The 19,049-nt window shown below is 39.7% G+C and overlaps 1 protein-coding gene across 2 annotated transcripts in view; it reads left to right on the top strand.

The window, feature by feature from the left end:
• Positions 1-3,811: 3,811 nt before the first annotated feature.
• srsf3b (serine and arginine rich splicing factor 3b) overlaps positions 3,812-19,049 on the top strand; it is a 22,285-nt gene continuing 7,047 nt past the window's right edge. The window contains exons 1-6 of one of the 2 annotated variants that reach the window (XR_004559572.1): positions 3,812-3,961; positions 6,783-6,993; positions 8,129-8,263; positions 10,351-10,389; positions 16,935-17,021; positions 18,602-18,732. Coding sequence is in view for 1 of the 2 variants with exons in the window: in XM_034166577.1 (XP_034022468.1) it covers positions 6,791-6,993; positions 8,129-8,263; positions 10,351-10,389; positions 16,935-17,021; positions 18,602-18,629 (492 nt within the window). In the remaining variant the exon portion in view is untranslated. Of the gene's footprint in view, positions 3,962-6,782; positions 6,994-8,128; positions 8,264-10,350; positions 10,390-16,934; positions 17,022-18,601; positions 18,774-19,049 lie in introns of those variants that run through there. The other variant, XM_034166577.1, reaches the window with a different exon arrangement.

Here is a 19,049-nt window from a genome sequence, read left to right as displayed (position 1 = left end):
AATGTCTTAAAATAGTTTGTCCAACACAAAATACAACATGTCACTACACATGTTGAGTTAATAAGCCAATTATTATTATCTTTGCTTATATGCTGGAATAAGGGAGAGAACTCTTCAAATTATTGTTCATTACTTCCCATTTCAATCATACTCACAGGTGAAATGTTCGTCCACAGCCTTTGATCTGGTGATTTGCACAGTTTATAGATGCACATGGAGGTTTTTTTTTTTTTTTTTTTTTTTTACAAAATTACAAAGAATAAAGTTGCATGTGCCTCGTTAAAGATCAATAGAAAAGAGCGTTCAGGAGCTAGTAATATTTCCTATTCTGAAGTATCTTTAAATCCCCCTTCCAAATATATTCTACAAATATATGGACCTGATTGATAACCTGAAATATGTGATGTGATGGAAAATACTCCAGTTTAGTTTTGCATAAATTATCCACAGTATATGTATAGAACACACAGTGGCATGTGCGTACACAGACACAATAGTATAATGATTATGAAATGCTGTGTACGTGTGCATGTTTTGGCAAGATATCAGGATGGGGGGTAAGATATATGGAAGTGAAACTTAACTCTGTCTGTTAAGACTTTGAACCACTTAAAACCAGGTTCCAGGCACTTCTAAACATATAAAAGCAAATACTTGATAACTAACATAAAATAATGAAATAAGGAATTAACAGATATTATCTAACAACTCCCCTTCTTGACATGACTATCATGTCAACAATTAAGATCATTTTGGCATGATAATTAAATTCTCATGTATGATTCAAGCTCCCTTTTCATCACAACAGTATGGTAGAGTGAATGCAATACTGCCCCTGCTGCGCCAGTTCTATAGCCAATCTCATGCTCCATTGTCCCCTCACTCGTGAGCAAGACCCCGAGGTACTTGAACTCCTTCACTTGGGGTAAGACCTCATTCCCTACCCGGAGTAGGCAATCCATCAGTTTCCTGCTGAGAACTACGGCTTCAGATTTATAGGTGCTGATCCTCATCCCAACCGCTTCACACTCTGCTGCGAACCGATCTAGTGAGTGTTGGAGGTCACAGGCCAGTGAAGCCAGCAGGACCACACCCTCTGCAAAAAGCAGTGATGAGACCCTGAGCCCACCAAACTGAAGATCCTCCCCCCCCGACTACGTCTCTATTCTGTCCATGAATATCACAAACAGGATTAGTGACAAGGCGCAGCCCTGGCGGAGGCCAACCTCCACCGGAAGCGAGTCCGACTTACTGTCAACAACCCGAACATAGCTCTCGCTTTGTGAGTACAGAGTTTGGATGGCCCTGAGAAAGGACCGACCCCCTCTCTCCATACTCCTGCAGCACCTTCCACCTGACCTTAACCTCTGATCTTGATTGTTTACCAATTGTAATCAAAATAATTTGACACTTTTTTGCATCCATTGATACATTGTACGTGTCAAGATTGCTCAAAATTGAATGAGGTGTTCTTTAACTATTTTGCTAACATAGTGTACTGTACAATGTCTACATCAGATGTATGTATGCAGCACTATACACTAATAATAAAGGCTTTCTGTTCTGTTCTCTGTACATATTTACACTTCCACCAGTTATTACTACATATTACAGCTTGGGGTAGACTTGCACAAAGAAGGACTTTTTAAAATCAAAAACAGACTGAATATAGGTCTGAGTCTCCCCCGTGCTCGCTGGTAAATTGCAGCACAAATTTCTCATTTTAACCATGTATCGTCTGCTTCATATATTTAATATTACTGTGATTTTGAAGTGAGCCTGCTCGAAACAAACTTACTATACTCTTTGTGTGTATTGCTGACTGATTTAAATGAATTCCAAGGAATATTTGGGGATTTGGAAATGTTCTTGTGTCCATCTTCTGACCTGGGTAAAGAAAAATGGCTGCAAAACTGATGATCTGGATGTGGTATGTTAAAGGGTATAAGTACTCTATTTTGTAAGCTTTTTTGTGTTATCCTTGGCAGTATATATTATGTACAGGGTGTCCCAAAAAACTGCCACAAAATAAAGCCATAGAAAATCTATACACTTTTGGATACTGATATCTGTCATTTGTCATCTTTAAGCGTATCTCGGGGAATTTTTTTCTCTGGTATTCATTTTGGCATTCACAAGATGTGCTCAATATGTGCACCGCTCCTCTGGTTCAGCCAGATCTCCCTTTGTTAACATTGTGAACAATTAAATCAGTTCGAAACGACCGGCATGAATCGAGGAGAGTGCTGAGCCTCAGGCCGATCCACTCATTTGCTGGCTGTTGCCAGAGCGCCATCATCTTGGTTAAAGTTCGATAACCAGACATAAATAGAAATTCATGCTCATGATCAATGTTTCCCGTGCTAGTACTGTGCTGTTACATTTATTCAAACTCAGTCCCCCATTTGTACAGGCACTATTTGTCAAAGCAAATACATAAGAGGATCAGACTATTTATATAATAGACTTGAATTAATTTGTTCATCCCAGTCCAGATGTCGTGAAGAGTTCACCTGGAGTTATGAATTTTGTTTATACTATCCCGACCACTGAAGTCATTATCTTTATCGAGACAGAAAATAATTCCATCAGTTTGTCAAACACACACTGTCTGCCATGACACAAGATACTAGTCTGATCCTTAATGTCATTATGAAGTTAAGTTAAAGATGGTAAATACTCTGGGGTGAAAGTAAGAGCTTCATATGCATCATATTAAAGATATTAATATTAAAGACTGCTCTTAACCCATCTGCAGCACCGCTTTTACAGAGCACTTATCTGCAAAAATTTTCAAATAAAATAAAATGAAACGGCCACACCAGCCAGATTATTCAATAACTTATGGATCAAGTTGAAAGAAATCTGAAAACACTACACTGGAATATGGAGTATATCACAGTGAAATTAATCTCATTCATGTATATTCAATCTCAAAGCAACTGTCATGTGACCCACCAAATTAAGGCAAAAATCATTTTCATCCTATGAATTTGCTCTTACAGAATATCTCAGGATGGAAGAAAAAGACAGGCTAATTAAAAAGGGATTCATTGAGACTGCTGAAAGTGAGACTTCTAATTGAATCGCTAATCGAATGGCGCGATATTTATCACAAAGCATTCAGGCAGTAAAACAAGTCACTGCTTCACAGAATACAGATCGACACACAATCATTTTCTAACCTTTATTCAGCAATTTTAGTCATTTCTTAACATCATTAATTATGAAAGCTCACTCCACAATCCTTGTCAGCTAGTTGCTGTACCCGAATGATGCACAACATGATATTTTCAGATCACTTTAACTCAAGTTTAAGTCAGTGAATCATCGATTTTTAATCTAACGCCTGACGACGCACAATAACGCTAAACAAGATGGCGGCTGCCTGTCAGCAGCTCACAGGCTGCATCCGCCATCTAGTGGATTAAATACAAAGCTATGTATTTGTCCTTCAAATCCTCAGCAGGTTAAATACTCTGAATGGCAGTGTTCTAATATAAAAAACGATTAATAATGACAGCGTCTCTTCCGTTAAATCAGTTTGTGAAAACGCCACGTGTTTGCAAACAAATGAAGAGCTTCCACGTTAGCGATCACGTGACAGCAGCAAAACAAATCAAGCGTCGAGTATATTGCTGCTGCATCTTTTGTGAAATGTACTTCGGGACTTGTTTAAAGCTTGGTATAAATGTAACATCACCTGTCTTCCATAAAATGCCTGCATTTTAGGCATTCCGGAAGCTGCAGCACTCTCTTGTGGTGTCGAAGACAATGGAAATAGAGACCTACGTAATGGAAATATTTGCTCCGCCCTCCCGGTAGCCCCGCCCTCCTGTTTGCCGCGTTGTGGTGAAGAAGAAGCTCGTGTTTCGCCTCGCGCCATTTTCTACCGACGACGACGCCTGCAGCTTCATCTTCTACATCAGCGCGGAATCCTCTTTGAATTGCAACCAATTCGGTAGCTTTTTAATATGTTTTTCTGCATTTGGGTTATGTAATGTTTACTAGTTTGAAGGGTTTCGTTTGTTTTATGAATAGTGCGTGTTTTAATGAGGTTGCCGTTGTGTTGTTAGGCCTCAAGAACGACAGCCATTTTATGTTTTAGCTAGCTGGCGTACACTTATTAATGGTGCCTCCCTGCATCGAAACAGTAATCGCTTAGTTGCGTCCCAGCAGTAGTATTGTATATTTAACGTTTTTTAGTCGTGGGTACTGGATTATCTGTTTAGCTTTATTTTTTATAACACGTTTAATTTTAGGTCGCGAAGTTGTCCATATAGGAAGATAAGAGTAAATTATGTCGCCAGAGTCCGGAAACGATGAACAATTCTTTTTTTTCTTCTCCTCTCAATACAACAATCAGTACTCTGAATAGTTCTGAATAGGACGCTATTATGCGTCTGCAGACATTTACAATCTGAATTTTTTTTCTATAGCCTTTATTAGATCTTCGAGTTTTAGCTTGTTCTTTGTAATGTGACTGCAAAATATTCTGCATTGGGATTCTATTGTGCAGCACTTCCGGGAATGCGCAAAAACGGCAGTATTGTGGGCAACAAGGGCCAACACAGTACACTTTCCTTGCAACCAATCACCTCAGCAGTTGGGTTTGCTGAGGAGATTCTCCCCTCAGCATAAACACCTGAAGTCACCCGCTGATACACCTGATCATTCATGAAATTACCTGTTGAGGTTGTTGGTAACAAGGAAAACCTGCAGTGTCTTGGCCCTTCGTGGAATATGCTTGCCCACCGTTTGGTTAGACCCTACTTGTGTGAAGTGCCTTGAGGCAGCTTTGTTGTGATTTGGTGCTATATAAATTAAAATAAGATTCCCCCCCAGATTGGGTAATTTTTCCAAGGTTGCAAGGCAGCTGAGGCATCAGGTTTAGAGCCATATTCTTACATCAGAACATTGTACTGGACAGTGCCTTTCCAAAATGAAATGGCTACAGGTCATTTATAGCCCCAAAACAGTGGCTACACCTAGGTGACATTTCCAAATATGTTCAGTGGTACTACTCGGTGCATGGGGCTCCTGAACTCTGAATGAAAAGGCAGTACAGTGTATCCAGAAAATATTCAGTGCTTCACTTCGACATTTTATGTAAATCACATGTACATAAAGGCTGTGACGGACTTTACTTTTTTTTTTTTTTTTTTTTAATGCACCTTTGGCAGCAATTACGGCCTCAAGTCTCCTTGATATGATGCCACAAGCTTGGTGAATCCATGGGCAGTTTCGCTTATTCCTCTTTGTGGCATCTCTCAAGTGCCACCTTGTTGGGTAGGGAGCGTTGGTGCACACTACAGCCATTTTCAGTTCTCTGGTGGATCCAGGCTGTGAACCGACTAGTCTACTTGAACTAGAAAGATGCAACATATCTGTAACATTAACACTGCTAAACCAACATGTGCTACAATAACGATAATAAACAAAAACCTGAACTCCCATGATGCATTGCAGCAGTAGTTTAACAAATTAGGAACGGCTTGCCTGTGTTGCGTCAATGCAACAGGTAAGATCTACACCTCGTGTGCTTCCCCACCAAAAACATGTCAGTTTCATTTTTATTTTTTGTGTTCATTTTGGGTTTGTGATCACCTTTGAATTTACTCAGAAGCTCCTGTGGTGCTTAAACTTGAAGCTGGCTTATCATTAGCTGACAGTGTACTGAGTCAATTCTAAAAGGTAGTGGTTAGCTGTAACTTCTGCTAAAATCTTTAGAGGTTTAGCATTAGCTTTTCAGTTAGAGGATCATCGGTTGTTGAAGCTAACTTTTCGGATAGCTGTGTCTACCACTGAGCAGCTTTATATATTTGCTATGTGTGCATGCCCAGGAAACTGGTAGCTACTTCTGCACTGAGTTTACCCAGAAAGGGTTGAGAGTGGGTTTAACCCTATTCAGAGCTTTTGGGGTCCATTGGACCCCATGGCAATTGCTTTCTCCATGCTGTGCTCACTAAAGTTCTGAACAGGGTTAAATTTCTGGAGAAAAATAACTCCTGTTTTAATTTAGCTGAATGAATCCAGGGCAGCAACATAATTAAGATGTGATCAGAATTTATTCACATTAAACCTGATTTTAATATCACACAGATTTTTCATGTTTACTTATTCAAAACAAAGACAACTGTTTGCAGTTAAATAATCCTCTTTAGTTTTTCTTTCTCATTCAAGGTAAATGTCCGTTTTCTGGTTTAACTTTTGACAGCAAGTGTCATACTGCTGCTTGGCTGTCACAGCCAAAGGTGGCAGAATTTTCCAATTAACCTCTCATTTAAAACAATGGAACATCTGGGTTTTGTCTGCTGGTTGCTGCTGACATATGAATGTAGCACTGCAGTGTTCCTGTTTTCTGTAGATGCATGATTGTAGATTTTGTGGGAAAATGTCATGTTATTTCTGCCAAAATTCAAAGTGGTTACAAGTCTCTCACTTGACACTTGGTGGTAGTAGTATTGCAATACATTGTCAATCGCTACATGGTGGTTTAGGGTTCAGCTGTAGCACTATGCACTCTCCACTGGATATATGTGGAAATGTCAGAGCAGAACAAAAAGAAACCTTAGGATACAAGTCTCATAGTTATTGTCACTCAAATTTGGGAAAGGGTCTAGTGCCTGAAGTCACTCCTTCCAAAACTGTTGGTCAGTTTTTGGAATGCAAATTGTCCATTTGTCTACATTTGCATACTGTATGGACTATTCAGAGGAAACTCACTTAGAGGCTTTTGGTGTCTCCTGTATTAATGTTTTATTTATTTTTAATTGTTTCAGATTGAGTCATGCACCGGGATTGTCCTCTAGACTGCAAGGTCTATGTTGGAAACTTGGGCAACAATGGAAATAAAACTGAGTTGGAGAGATCATTTGGTTACTATGGGCCGCTCCGCAGTGTCTGGGTGGCCAGGAATCCCCCGGGTTTTGCTTTTGTGGAATTTGAAGACCCCAGAGATGCAACTGATGCTGTGCGAGAGCTTGATGGGAGGTGAGTAACAAAAGTGGAAAGGTACTTCTCTTTGCAGAGACCCATTGACGTCTCAGAAGGGCCCATCACATAAAGAAAATGACCCATTGGGAACTAAGGCATTCGTCTATTTTGAAATTTGGGTCACTAATTTTGGGTATGCATTGCCTGTATTATCATTACAGTAATTTCCTATTAGCCTAACTATTGTCATAACAGTCGCTAGTTGCACAAGGATTGATCTATTACATACAGTATTTTTGATGGCACAATCACAATATAACACAAGTATATTTGTCTTTAAAAGAAAAGATAATGTCACATAACTGCTTAATGACACCTTGCCTTTTGTTTCATGCAAATGTTGGAGATTGGACAGCAGATGTTGCCATGTTTGTTTTTTGCCACTTGCTTGTATCAAATACTATAATACGGTTGCTTCATATTGATTCAGTGATTGAAAAAGCTTTGGTTTCTCAATCACGAACACTGTTTTTTGTTTTTGTTTTGGGGGGTGTCCTGCAAGAGCTGACAAAGTTGGGGGGGGGGGTTGCGGAGAGGAGACTTGTATGGCTCTTATGGCTTTTTTTTTTTTTTAACAAGTGGGATTTGTAATCTCAAAAATCCAATATATTGGCATAACATTTTCTTAAAATATCTGACAATTTTCTGAGGCAATACATCATCCAGCAAAACTGATGACAGGCTAACAAAAAAGAACCGAGCACATTCAATAATAATAGCTATTTAAATGGGCCATTTCCAGGAATCACAGCACTAAAGAGAATAAAATAATGAAACTGTCTGTGTATATTTATATGTATATATGCATGCGCACACGGAGAGAGAGAAGAGACAGACACCACAACACTGCTAAATCCATATTAAAGTGCTGATCATATAAATTATGTAAATTGTGAATATAAAGAGTGAGACTCTTATGTGGGTCTTCCCCTCTTTAAGAGGCAGGGGTGTTTTTTTTTAAACAGGTATGATTTATATGATGGGTAAATGGGTAGTCGCCATGCAAGTGTTTAATTACAAAGGTTTTACTACACAAATTTAATACATGCACGCACCTAGTATGACAGGGTATCATTTTGTATGATTGAGAATTTTTTTTTATATATTTAATTTTTTGTACTCCCCTCTATAGAACATTGTGTGGGTGTCGTGTGCGAGTAGAGCTGTCCAATGGTGAGAAACGTAGCCGGAATCGTGGCCCTCCCCCTAATTGGAGCAGGCGGCCCAGAGATGAATTCAGGCGTCGTAGCCCTCCACCCAGACGAAGGTGACCCATATATTTCTTGTTTGATGTGAGCTTTTAGGGGCAAATGTGTTTTTTGTTGTACGTTAACCATGTTTGTTTACTTGCAGATTCCACTTTTAACCATAATGTTTCTATTTAGACTTTTTTTTTTCTTGCCTCTAGTGTGTACCTTTTCAAATGTTACTAGTATTTTGTTCAATTGCAAAGTTTTAGATCATTGCGTTGTCTAAAACCAGCACATTAATCTTCATTGGCATTTTGGTCATTTGGGGGGGGGGAGACCTACACATTCATATCATGATCATGCATTTAAACTTGATTTAAGAATAGGATATTATGCTGAATAACTGTTAAATCTGGCCTGCCAGACTTGTAGAATTTGTCACTAATATTTCTTTGTGGAAAATATCTTTGTAGTCTAGAAGAATTAGCTATTTTAACCCAAAAAATAAGATTTAAGAATTCCTGTATCTATCTAAATAATTTGTTTGAGATTTGGAGGGATGAACATGTCAATTGTGATGCTTTTTTTTCTTATTTGAGGATGCTTATTTTCCATTTATATTAATAAGAATGAAACCCGTTGCAGAGACACCACCATGCCTCTTCTCACCACCCTCTGAGTCAGTCAACTAGTCTTCTTTCAGCATCATGCGTCTTCTGACCATCGTGCCCCAATCAGCTTGACTGATGTTGTCACATGACCCGGGCATGGCCAGTCGTCAGGTTGCACCAGCCCACTGGCTCCTCAGCATGCCGTTCTCAACCTCCTCCTCCTTCAACCTTAACCCAAACGGCAGCGGCCCACCTCTCATTCCCGACCAATCGGCGTATTACATTCCCAAATGTCTACCTGCCAGCAGCAGCCTTCGGCTAACCAATTAAAGCAGGAAAAAAGCTACAGCCAGCCCCATCTGCCTGCCACCTAATCACCTTGCAGCATCTGGCCAGTCCCATTCAGCCATTTCTACCTACCCGGCCGACAGTCTGCCTCCCTTTCGTCATATCTAGCTTGTTGAAAACCAAAAATACTAGTAAGTTTTCCTGCTTCATTCAGTACACTGCTGATTAGTTTTGAAAGTGAAGAAACAGCTGGTGTAAGTTTTTTTTTTTTTATCATAGGTTTTTGGGTCTGGGTTTTTTTTTTTTTTTTTTTTTTTTTCCCCCCTCATTATGTAACTCCTTGTATGGAAATGGAATGGGCCAAAAAAGTCAGCAACATTTCTAAAAAAAAAAAAATTTAAATATCAATTATGTAGTTAGTCCTGGTTTCTTCTCTCCCTCTGTGCGTAATGGTTGGGATTATTATGTAGTGGCCTGGCCATGTCTGACATCCTTCCTAAAACTTGCATTTTCTATTAAATCTTTTTTTTTTTTTTCTCCCCTTAGATTGGCCAGTTTCATACATGTGATGGCCTTTGTGCATCGCTTGCACATTAGTCTGTCTACAAGCAGTATGTTGGTTAGCAGGAAATACAATGGTTATGGTATCGGTGTTGGTTTCTACAACAACAAAATTGTATCTATTTTAAGACCAGAATCAATATAATTAAACAAAAATTGAGGTTGAGAGAATGTGATACATGGCATGCCTCCATTTCAAGCAGACATGAGAAAAAAATTAATGCAAACTGAGATTGGTGACAACACAACCTGAATTGTTGCCCTGTGGAGTCATTTTGGGTTTTACATTGTCCCTACTTTTTATGCAGGCAAATCCAGTACTGTAGGTACATTGGTAGGCAGTGCTTCAAAAAGTGTTTCATTTGTGTACGTCTCAGAGAAATTTCCACTAGCCTGTATCGGGTGAAAATTATTTATTTATTTTTACCAATGATCCTGTTTATTATGGGGTCGTGTTGAGTATTCATTGTTCTGAAATGCAGATAATAGACATATTACTGATGGCCCTTCATCTTTGATGCAATGGGTCAATGCCATTAATTTGATCATTTTCTCTTTGGGGGGGTGCCTAAGACTTTGTTGAATGAGTTACTGAGGTGAGACAAATAGATGAGGTCCAGGTAATAAAGAATTGTAATGGTCTTGGGCTCGACAGGTTATTATTGAATGTCCTTATGCTTAACTTCATTATATTTTCCCTTCAGATCTCCACGCAGGAGGAGCTTCAGCCGCAGTCGAAGCAGGTAGGTCTATTGTCTCTTTAGTGATTTACTGCAAGAAGAGTTTCTGAATCGGAAATGCCATATTCCCAAGTGGAACGAGGTTTTGAGTGTGTCAGCCTTAAATTTAGGGCTGAAACTGTTGTAATTCAGTAAAACTTGGACCAGCGAATTTTGTCTGTTATAATTGAAATCTGTTACGTATAAAGCAGGCAAAATCTGTTATATGTACAACCTCTGGCAAAAATCATGGAATCACCGGCCTCGGAGGATGTTCATTCAGTTGTTTAATTTTGTAGGAAAAAAAGCAGATCACAGACATGACACAAAACTAAAGTCATTTCAAATGGCAACTTTCTGGCTTTAAGAAACACTAAGAAATCAGGAAAAAAAAATTGTGGCAGTCAGTAACGGTTACTTTTTAGACCAAGCAGAGGGAAAAAAATATGGAATCGCTCAATTCTGAGGAAAAAATAATGGAATCATGAAAAACAAAAACGCTCCAACACATCGCTAGTATTTTGTTGCACCACCTCTGGCTTTTATAACAGCTTGCAGTCTCTGAGGCATGGACTTAATGAGTGACAAACAGTACTCTTCATCAATCTGGCTCCAACTTTCTCTGATTGCTGTTGCCAGATCAGCTTTGCAGGTTGGAGCCTTGTCATGGACCATTTTCTTCAACTTCCACCGAAGATTTTCAATTGGATTAAGATCCGGACTATTTGCAGGCCATGACATTGACCCTATGTGTCTTTTTGCAAGGAATGTTTTCAGTTTTTGCTCTATGGCCAGATGCATTATCATCTTGAAAAATTATTTCATCATCCCAAAACATCCTTTCAATTGATGGGATAAGAAAAGTGTCCAAAATATCAACGTAAACTTGTGCATTTATTGATGATGTAATGACAGCCATCTCCCCAGTGCCTTTACCTGACATGCAGCCCCATATCATCAATGACTGTGGAAATTTACATGTTCTCTTCAGGCAGTCATCTTTATAAATCTCATTGGAACGGCACCAAACAAAAGTTCCAGCATCATCACCTTGCCCAATGCCGATTCGAGATTCATCAGACTTTCATCCAGTCATCCACAGTCCACGATTGCTTTTCCTTAGCCCATTGTAACCTTGTTTTTTCCTGTTTAGGTGTTAATGATGGCTTTCGTTTAGCTTTTCTGTATGTAAATCCCATTTCCTTTAGGCGGTTTCTTACAGTTCGGTCACAGACGTTGACTCCAGTTTCCTCCCATTCGTTCCTCATTTGTTGTGCATTTTTGAGACATATTGCTTTAAGTTTTCTGTCTTGACGCTTTGATGTCTTCCTTGGTCTACCAGTATGTTTGCCTTTAACAACCTTCCCATGTTTGTATTTGGTCCAGAGTTTAGACACAGCTGACTGTGAACAACCAACATCTTTTGCAACATGCGTGATGATTTACCCTCTTAAGAGTCTGATAATCCTCTCCTTTGTTTCAATTGACATCTCTCATGTTGGAGGCATCGCAGGGGTGGCCAAGTTCGGTCCCCAAGAGCCACATTCCTGACACTTAGTTGTCTCCCTGCTCCAACACACCTGAATCCAATGAAAGACTCGTTAGGAGACTATTAATGAGCCTTTCATTGGATTCAGGTGTGTTGGAGCAGGGAGACAACTAAGGGTGTCAGGAATGTGGCTCTCGAGGACCGAACTTGGCCACTCCTGTATCAAAGGATCTACAGAGAATCCTGAATCAGGACCTGCCTTTTAATGACTGGGTCAAAACTGAAGTCCACTCTAGAGTAATCCTAAAGTCTGATCGTTGCTTCTGGATAGACAGTAGTGAAAACATAAGTGGTCGCAGCCTTTTGTGTTTTAGCAGCACGTCAGAATATGGGGTCCTGTGCCTGTATGGTTTAGAAAAAACTGTGCTGAGCTTTAATTTCATATCTCTGTTACTGGGCTTGTCCACACTGCTCTGTCTGGTATATGCAAAGGGGTTTTTAATGGGAAGACATTGCGGTTGGGCAGGACATTTTGTCTGATGTGAGCGAAAATACGTAATATACGGTCTTTATTACATGGAAAACCATACAAAAGCATTGGGGCTCTTGTTTTTGTCTGGTGTGTGAGAATTTCCGGTTTATACTTTTCATGGTTTAGACTAGTTTTACTGCATATATGCCATGTTTGTATGTGGCACTGTAATGCTTCCACAAAAAAACAGTAGAAGACATGTTTACATAATTGGTGTAAATGGACATTTATATAGCACTTATCCATCTGTATCAGATGCTCAAAGCGCTTTACAATCAATCAATTTTTTTTTATATAGCGCCAAATCACAACAAACAGTTGCCCCAAGGCGCTTTATATTGTAAGGCAAGGCCATACAATAATTATGTAAAACCCCAACGGTCAAAACGACCCCCTGTGAGCAAGCACTTGGCTACAGTGGGAAGGAAAAACTCCCTTTTAACAGGAAGAAACCTCCAGCAGAACCAGGCTCAGGGAGGGGCAGTCTTCTGCTGGGACTGGTTGGGGCTGAGGGAGAGAACCAGGAAAAAGACATGCTGTGGAGGGGAGCAGAGATCGATCACTAATGATTAAATGCAGAGTGGTGCATACAGAGCAAAAGGAGAAAAACAGTGCATCATGGGAACCCCCAGCAGTCTACGTCTATAGCAGCATAACTAAGGGATGGTTTAGGGTCACCTGATCCAGCCCTAACTATAAGCTTTAGCAAAAAGGAAAGTTTTAAGCCTAATCTTAAAAGTAGAGAGGGTGTCTGTCTCCCTGATCTGAATTGGGAGCTGGTTCCACAGGAGAGGAGCCTGAAAGCTGAAGGCTCTGCCTCCCATTCTACTCTTACAAACCATAGGAACTACAAGTAAGCCTGCAGTCTGAGAGCGAAGCGCTCTATTGGGGTGATATGGTACTACGAGGTCCCTAAGATAAGATGGGACCTGATTATTCAAAACCTTATAAGTAAGAAGAATAATTTTAAATTCTATTCTAGAATTAACAGGAAGCCAATGAAGAGAGGCCAATATGGGTGAGATATGCTCTCTCCTTCTAGTCCCCGTCAGTACTCTAGCTGCAGCATTTTGAATTAACTGAAGGCTTTTTAGGGAACTTTTAGGACAACCTGATAATAATGAATTACAATAGTCCAGCCTAGAGGAAATAAATGCATGAATTAGTTTTTCAGCATCACTCTGAGACAAGACCTTTCTGATTTTAGAGATTTTGCGTAAATGCAAAAAAGCAGTCCTACATATTTGTTTAATATGCGCTTTGAATGACATATCCTGATCAAAAATGACTCCAAGATTTCTCACAGTATTACTAGAGGTCAGGGTAATGCCATCCAGAGTGAGGATCTGGTTAGACACCATGTTTCTAAGATTTGTGGGGCCAAGTACAATAACTTCAGTTTTATCTGAGTTTAAAAGCAGGAAATTAGAGGTCATCCATGTCTTTGTCTGTAAGACAATCCTGCAGTTTAGCTAATTGGTGTGTCCTCTGGCTTCATGGATAGATAAAGCTGGGTATCATCTGCGTAACAATGAAAATTTAAGCAATACCGTCTAATACTGCCTAAGGGAAGCATGTATAAAGTGAATAAAATTGGTCTTAGCACAGAACCTTGTGGAACTCCATAATTAACCTTAGTCTGTGAAGAAGATTCCCCATTTACATGAACAAATTGTAATCTTAGACAAATATGATTCAAACTACCGCAGCGCAGTGCCTTTAATACCTATGGCATGCTCTAATCTCTGTAATAAAATTTTATGGTCAACAGTATCAAAAGCAGCACTGAGGTCTAACAGAACAAGCACAGAGATGAGTCCACTGTCCGAGACCATAAGAAGATCATTTGTAACCTTCACTAATGCTGTTTCTGTACTATGATGAATTCTAAAACCTGACTGAAACTCTTCAAATAGACCATTCCTCTGCAAATGATCAGTTAGCTGTTTTACAACTACCCTTTCAAGAATTTTTGAGAGAAAAGGAAGGTTGGAGATTGGCCTATAATTAGCTAAGATAGCTGGGTCAAGTGATGGCTTTTTAAGTAATGGTTTAATTACTGCCACCTTAAAAGCCTGTGGTACATAGCCAACTAACAAAGACAGATTGATCATATTTAAGATCGAAGCATTAAATAATGGTAGGGCTTCCTTGAGCAGCCTGGTAGGAATGGGGTCTAATAAACATGTTGATGGTTTGGATGAAGTAACTAATGAAAATAACTCAGACAGAACAATCGGAGAGAAAGAGTCTAACCAAATACCGGCATCACTGAAAGCAGCCAAAGATAACGATACGTCTTTGGGATGGTTATGAGTAATTTTTTCTCTAATGGTTAAAATTTTGTTAGCAAGGAAAGTCATGAAGTCATTACTAGTTAAAGTTAATGGAATACTCAGCTCAATAGAGCTCTGACTCTTTGTCAGCCTGGCTACAGTGCTGAAAAGAAACCTGGGGTTCTTATTTTCTTCAATTAGTGATGAATAGAAAGATGTCCTAGCTTTACAGAGGGCTTTTTTTATAGAGCAACAGACTCTTTTTCCAGGCTAAGTGAAGATCTTCTAAATTAGTGAGACGCCATTTCCTCTCCAACTTACGGGTTATCTGCTTTAAGCTACGAGTTTGTGAGTTATACCACGGAGTCAGACACTTCTGATTTAAAGCTCTCTTTTTCAGAGGAGCTACAGCATCCAAAGTTGTCTTCAATGAGGATGTAAAACTATTGACGAGATACTCTATCTCCCTTACAGAGTTTAGGTAGCTACTCTGCACTGTGTTGGTATATGGCATTAGAGAACATAAAGAAGGAATCATATCCTTAAACCTAGTTACAGCGCTTTCTGAAAGACTTCTAGTGTAATGAAACTTATTCCCCACTGCTGGGTAGTCCATCAGAGTAAATGTAAATGTTAAGAAATGATCAGACAGAAGGGAGTTTTCAGGGAATACTGTTAAGTCTTCAATTTCCATACCATAAGTCAGAACAAGATCTAAGATTAAAGTGGTGGGTGGACTCATTTACATTTTGAGCAAAGCCAATTGAGTCTAATAATAGATTAAATGCAGTGTTGAGGCTGTCATTCTCAGCATCTCTGTGGATGTTAAAATCGCCCACTATAATTATCTTATCTGAGCTAAGCACTAAGTCAGACAAAAGGTCTGAAAATTCACAGAGAAACTCACAGTAACGACCAGGTGGGCGATAGATAATAACAAATAAAACTGGTTTTTGGGACTTCCAATTTGGATGTACAAGACTAAGAGACAAGCTTTCAAATGAATTAAAGCTCTGTCTGGGTTTTTGATTAATTAATAAGCTGGAATGGAAGATTGCTGCTAATGCTCCGCCCCGGCCCGTGCTACGAGCATTCTGACAGTTAGTGTGACTCGGGGGTGTTGACTCATTTAAACTAACATATTCATCCTGCTGTAACCAGGTTTCTGTTAGGCAGAATAAATCAATATGTTGATCAATTATTATATCATTTACCAACAGGGACTTAGAAGAGAGAGACCTAATGTTTAATAGACCACATTTAACTGTTTTAGTCTGTGGTGCAGTTGAAGGTGCTATATTTTTTCTTTTTGAATTTTTATGCTTAAATAGATTTTTGCTGGTTATTGGTGGTCTGGGAGCAGGCACCGTCTCTACGGGGATGGGGTAATGAGGGGATGGCAGGGGGAGAGAAGCTGCAGAGAGGTGTGTAAGACTACAACTCTGCTTCCTGGTCCCAACCCTGGATAGTCACAGTTTGGAGGATTTAAGAAAATTGGCCAGATTTCTAGAAATGAGAGCTGCTCCATCCAAAGTGGGATGGATGCCGTCTCTCCTAACAAGACCAGGTTTTCCCCAGAAGCTTTGCCAATTACAATAATGCCTCACATTCACCCCAATATCAGGGTGCAGCCGTACAAGGGGCTTACTAAATACCGGGAGCAACTGGGGGATTAGGGACTTTGCTCAAGGGCCCTTAGTGATTTTCCGGTCAGGCTGGGATTTGAAACGAGGATCCTCTGGTCTGAAGCACAATGCTTAACCACTAGACCATCACTTCCTCTAAAGGTGTAAGGTATAAGGCACTATTCAATGTAGCAGAAACAAAGCCTTTTAAGAAAGAGGCCTGTGCTGATCTGAATTAGACTTTAAAATGGACTGTGTGCTCCTACCCCATAATAACTGTGGGCTAGTCACATAAGTACTCATAGCCCTTACCATGCAATTGCTTTGGGAGAACCCTGCCACTATTGATGTTTAAAAAAAAAAAAAATGCAGAAGTACTTTCATTTGACTAATAGTTTTCTCAATTCCAAGAATATTTGATAACTGCAGCCCCACTTACATTTAACTGAACAGATTGAAAATGAACAGGACTTAGCAAGTCAAAGGGAAGGATATTAATGAGTATCACAGTGGTGTTTTTGATCTGTCCCTTCAGATCAGTCCATTAACATTTGAGGGTGTTTTTGTTTTATGTGGCATCTAATTGCATGTTTCTCAAAAGTTGAAGGTGTTCAAAAACCTCTAACACTATGCTTCTGCCTTTGCAGGTCCTACTCGAGAGACAGGAGGAGGGAGAGGTCCCTCTCCCGGGACAGGAACCACAAACCTTCAAGATCCTTTTCTAGATCAAGGAGGTACTGAGATTTTAAGTTTATACAGCCCTTCGAATTACTGAATTATTGCCACCCCTTAATTTTCTGTACAAAAAACATGTTCAGTTTTAGTCTGGCAGACTCTGCGGCATGTCTGTAATCAACCACTTGTGTAACGGCTCCACTTTGAAGCTTGAACCAAGAAGCAGTGCTGTGACCCACTGCTTTGTTGGATCCTTTCACTGCTTTTCAGAAGTTCCAGTTCCAAAGCCATTTAAAGATGTCAATCATGAGTCACTTTTGTGCAGATTAAAGTTACTGACTGGGACTCTTGTCTTGTTGCGAGCAAGAAACGAGAATCGGCCTGCATTCCGTTCACACAGCTCCAGCTCTGAGTCAAGTTAGAGTCCATTCGGAATTACTAACTTCAAAGCGAATCACTGTTTTAAATCAAATGACACGTCTTTCTAGACATAATACAAACAATAAATTACAATCGACCAAAGCATTTTGGCACTAATCTGACATTATATACACCATTATACATGAAAGTTTGACTCACATTGGTGCATGAATGCAACACAGTGCATTCCTTCAGGCATGGAAAATGTGCAGTGTGAGAATGTGACATCAGCCACGGCAAGTGCTCTACAACCAAACTAAAATGACACTAAATGATAAATTGCGTCTAACAATTATGGTAATTGAAACAAACCCCGGTAGACTTTGACATAGTAGGGAATTAAAGCTATTTCAATGCAGTCCCTCATCGGTCTGATTACTTGTTGAAAATCATTTGCTGTTAATGGTTGCCTGTGCCCAGTTTCCTCCCACGATACTTTGCTCTTCTCCAGTAAGAAATAAATAGGCTCTGGGTTGAGGTCAGGTCACAGACTTGGCCATTTCAGGAAAGTCCAAGTGCCATTTCAGATCAGTCGTGAGTGTACAGGTTCATTGCTATTGAGCCGATTTTTGTGTAATCACAAATTTCATACAATATCTACTTGGAGAACAATTGACTTAAAATGTGAGTTAACACCTTCTGAATTTCAGTAAATATGAACTGCCTACAACAGACTTAAGGTGCATTGACACATGAATTTGATCCTTGCACTGGCACACAGTCTGGTCTGCCAGTGAGTAAACTGTGCACAGCTGCATGCCAGTGCTCAAAGAATTTTTGGAAACGATCAAAACTTTTGGCATACATTACACAACCTATTCGAGAACGCGTGTCAGTGTCTCATTGCCACAGCACAGTCTAGTGAACCGTTTAACTATGTGAAAGTTACTTTTTTTTAAAATTAACTTGACATCCTATTTAATGATTATACAAAATTAATTCATGTGACTGAGAAACTTTAAACTAGTTGATATTCAGGTTTGCCAATATTGCTGAGGAGCCACCCCCAGCACGGTAGCTCTGGTCATCAGTTGTCACCACACACTTTTGTGGTGTTTTTTGTAAAGTCTTTTGCTGCATTGGGAGGTGTGTGTGTGGTGATTTGTGGCTGTTTTCCACCTCTTCCCCACCATCAGCTTTCTGATAAAAGTTAAACTGAAACTAGGATTTTTAGCATTCCGGTCAGTTTGTGGATTGAATGTTGTGCTTTACCTTGCAGCCGCTCCAGGTCTAATGACAGGAAGTAAAGGAATGGCTGTCTATCGGGCGTTAACGAAGCCTGAAGATGAACGGTTGTACCGGCTTGGCCGCTTCATGTGATGGACTTCAACAAGACTCTGGTTGCTTTTTGTTTAAAAAAAAAAAATAATAATAAATCATCCCCTTTTTTTAACAATCAAACATTTTAGCCCCCTTTCCATTTTCTTAGGTTAAATTGCAAAAACATTGAGTGGGCGTGTACAGGCATAATTTGTCACAGACGTTATGACAGTTCTGTCAGTGCTGGAACATCATAGTACTGCTCAGCATTCCAATTTACCAGTTAATTCTCTTACAAGGTTTTGTTTTTTTTTTTGTTGTTTTTTTTTGTTTTTTTTTTTTGTTTGTTTTTTTTTGGGGGGGGGGGGGTCAGTGGATGTACTGTGTAGTTTTGATTGCATAGTAAC

The sequence above is a fragment of the Thalassophryne amazonica genome, chromosome 3, assembly GCF_902500255.1.
Source record: "Thalassophryne amazonica chromosome 3, fThaAma1.1, whole genome shotgun sequence".
NCBI classification, from domain to species: Eukaryota; Metazoa; Chordata; class Actinopteri; order Batrachoidiformes; family Batrachoididae; genus Thalassophryne; species Thalassophryne amazonica.
Note: the sequence above shows the minus strand (reverse complement) of the source record. Positions and strands in the feature narration are given on the sequence as shown.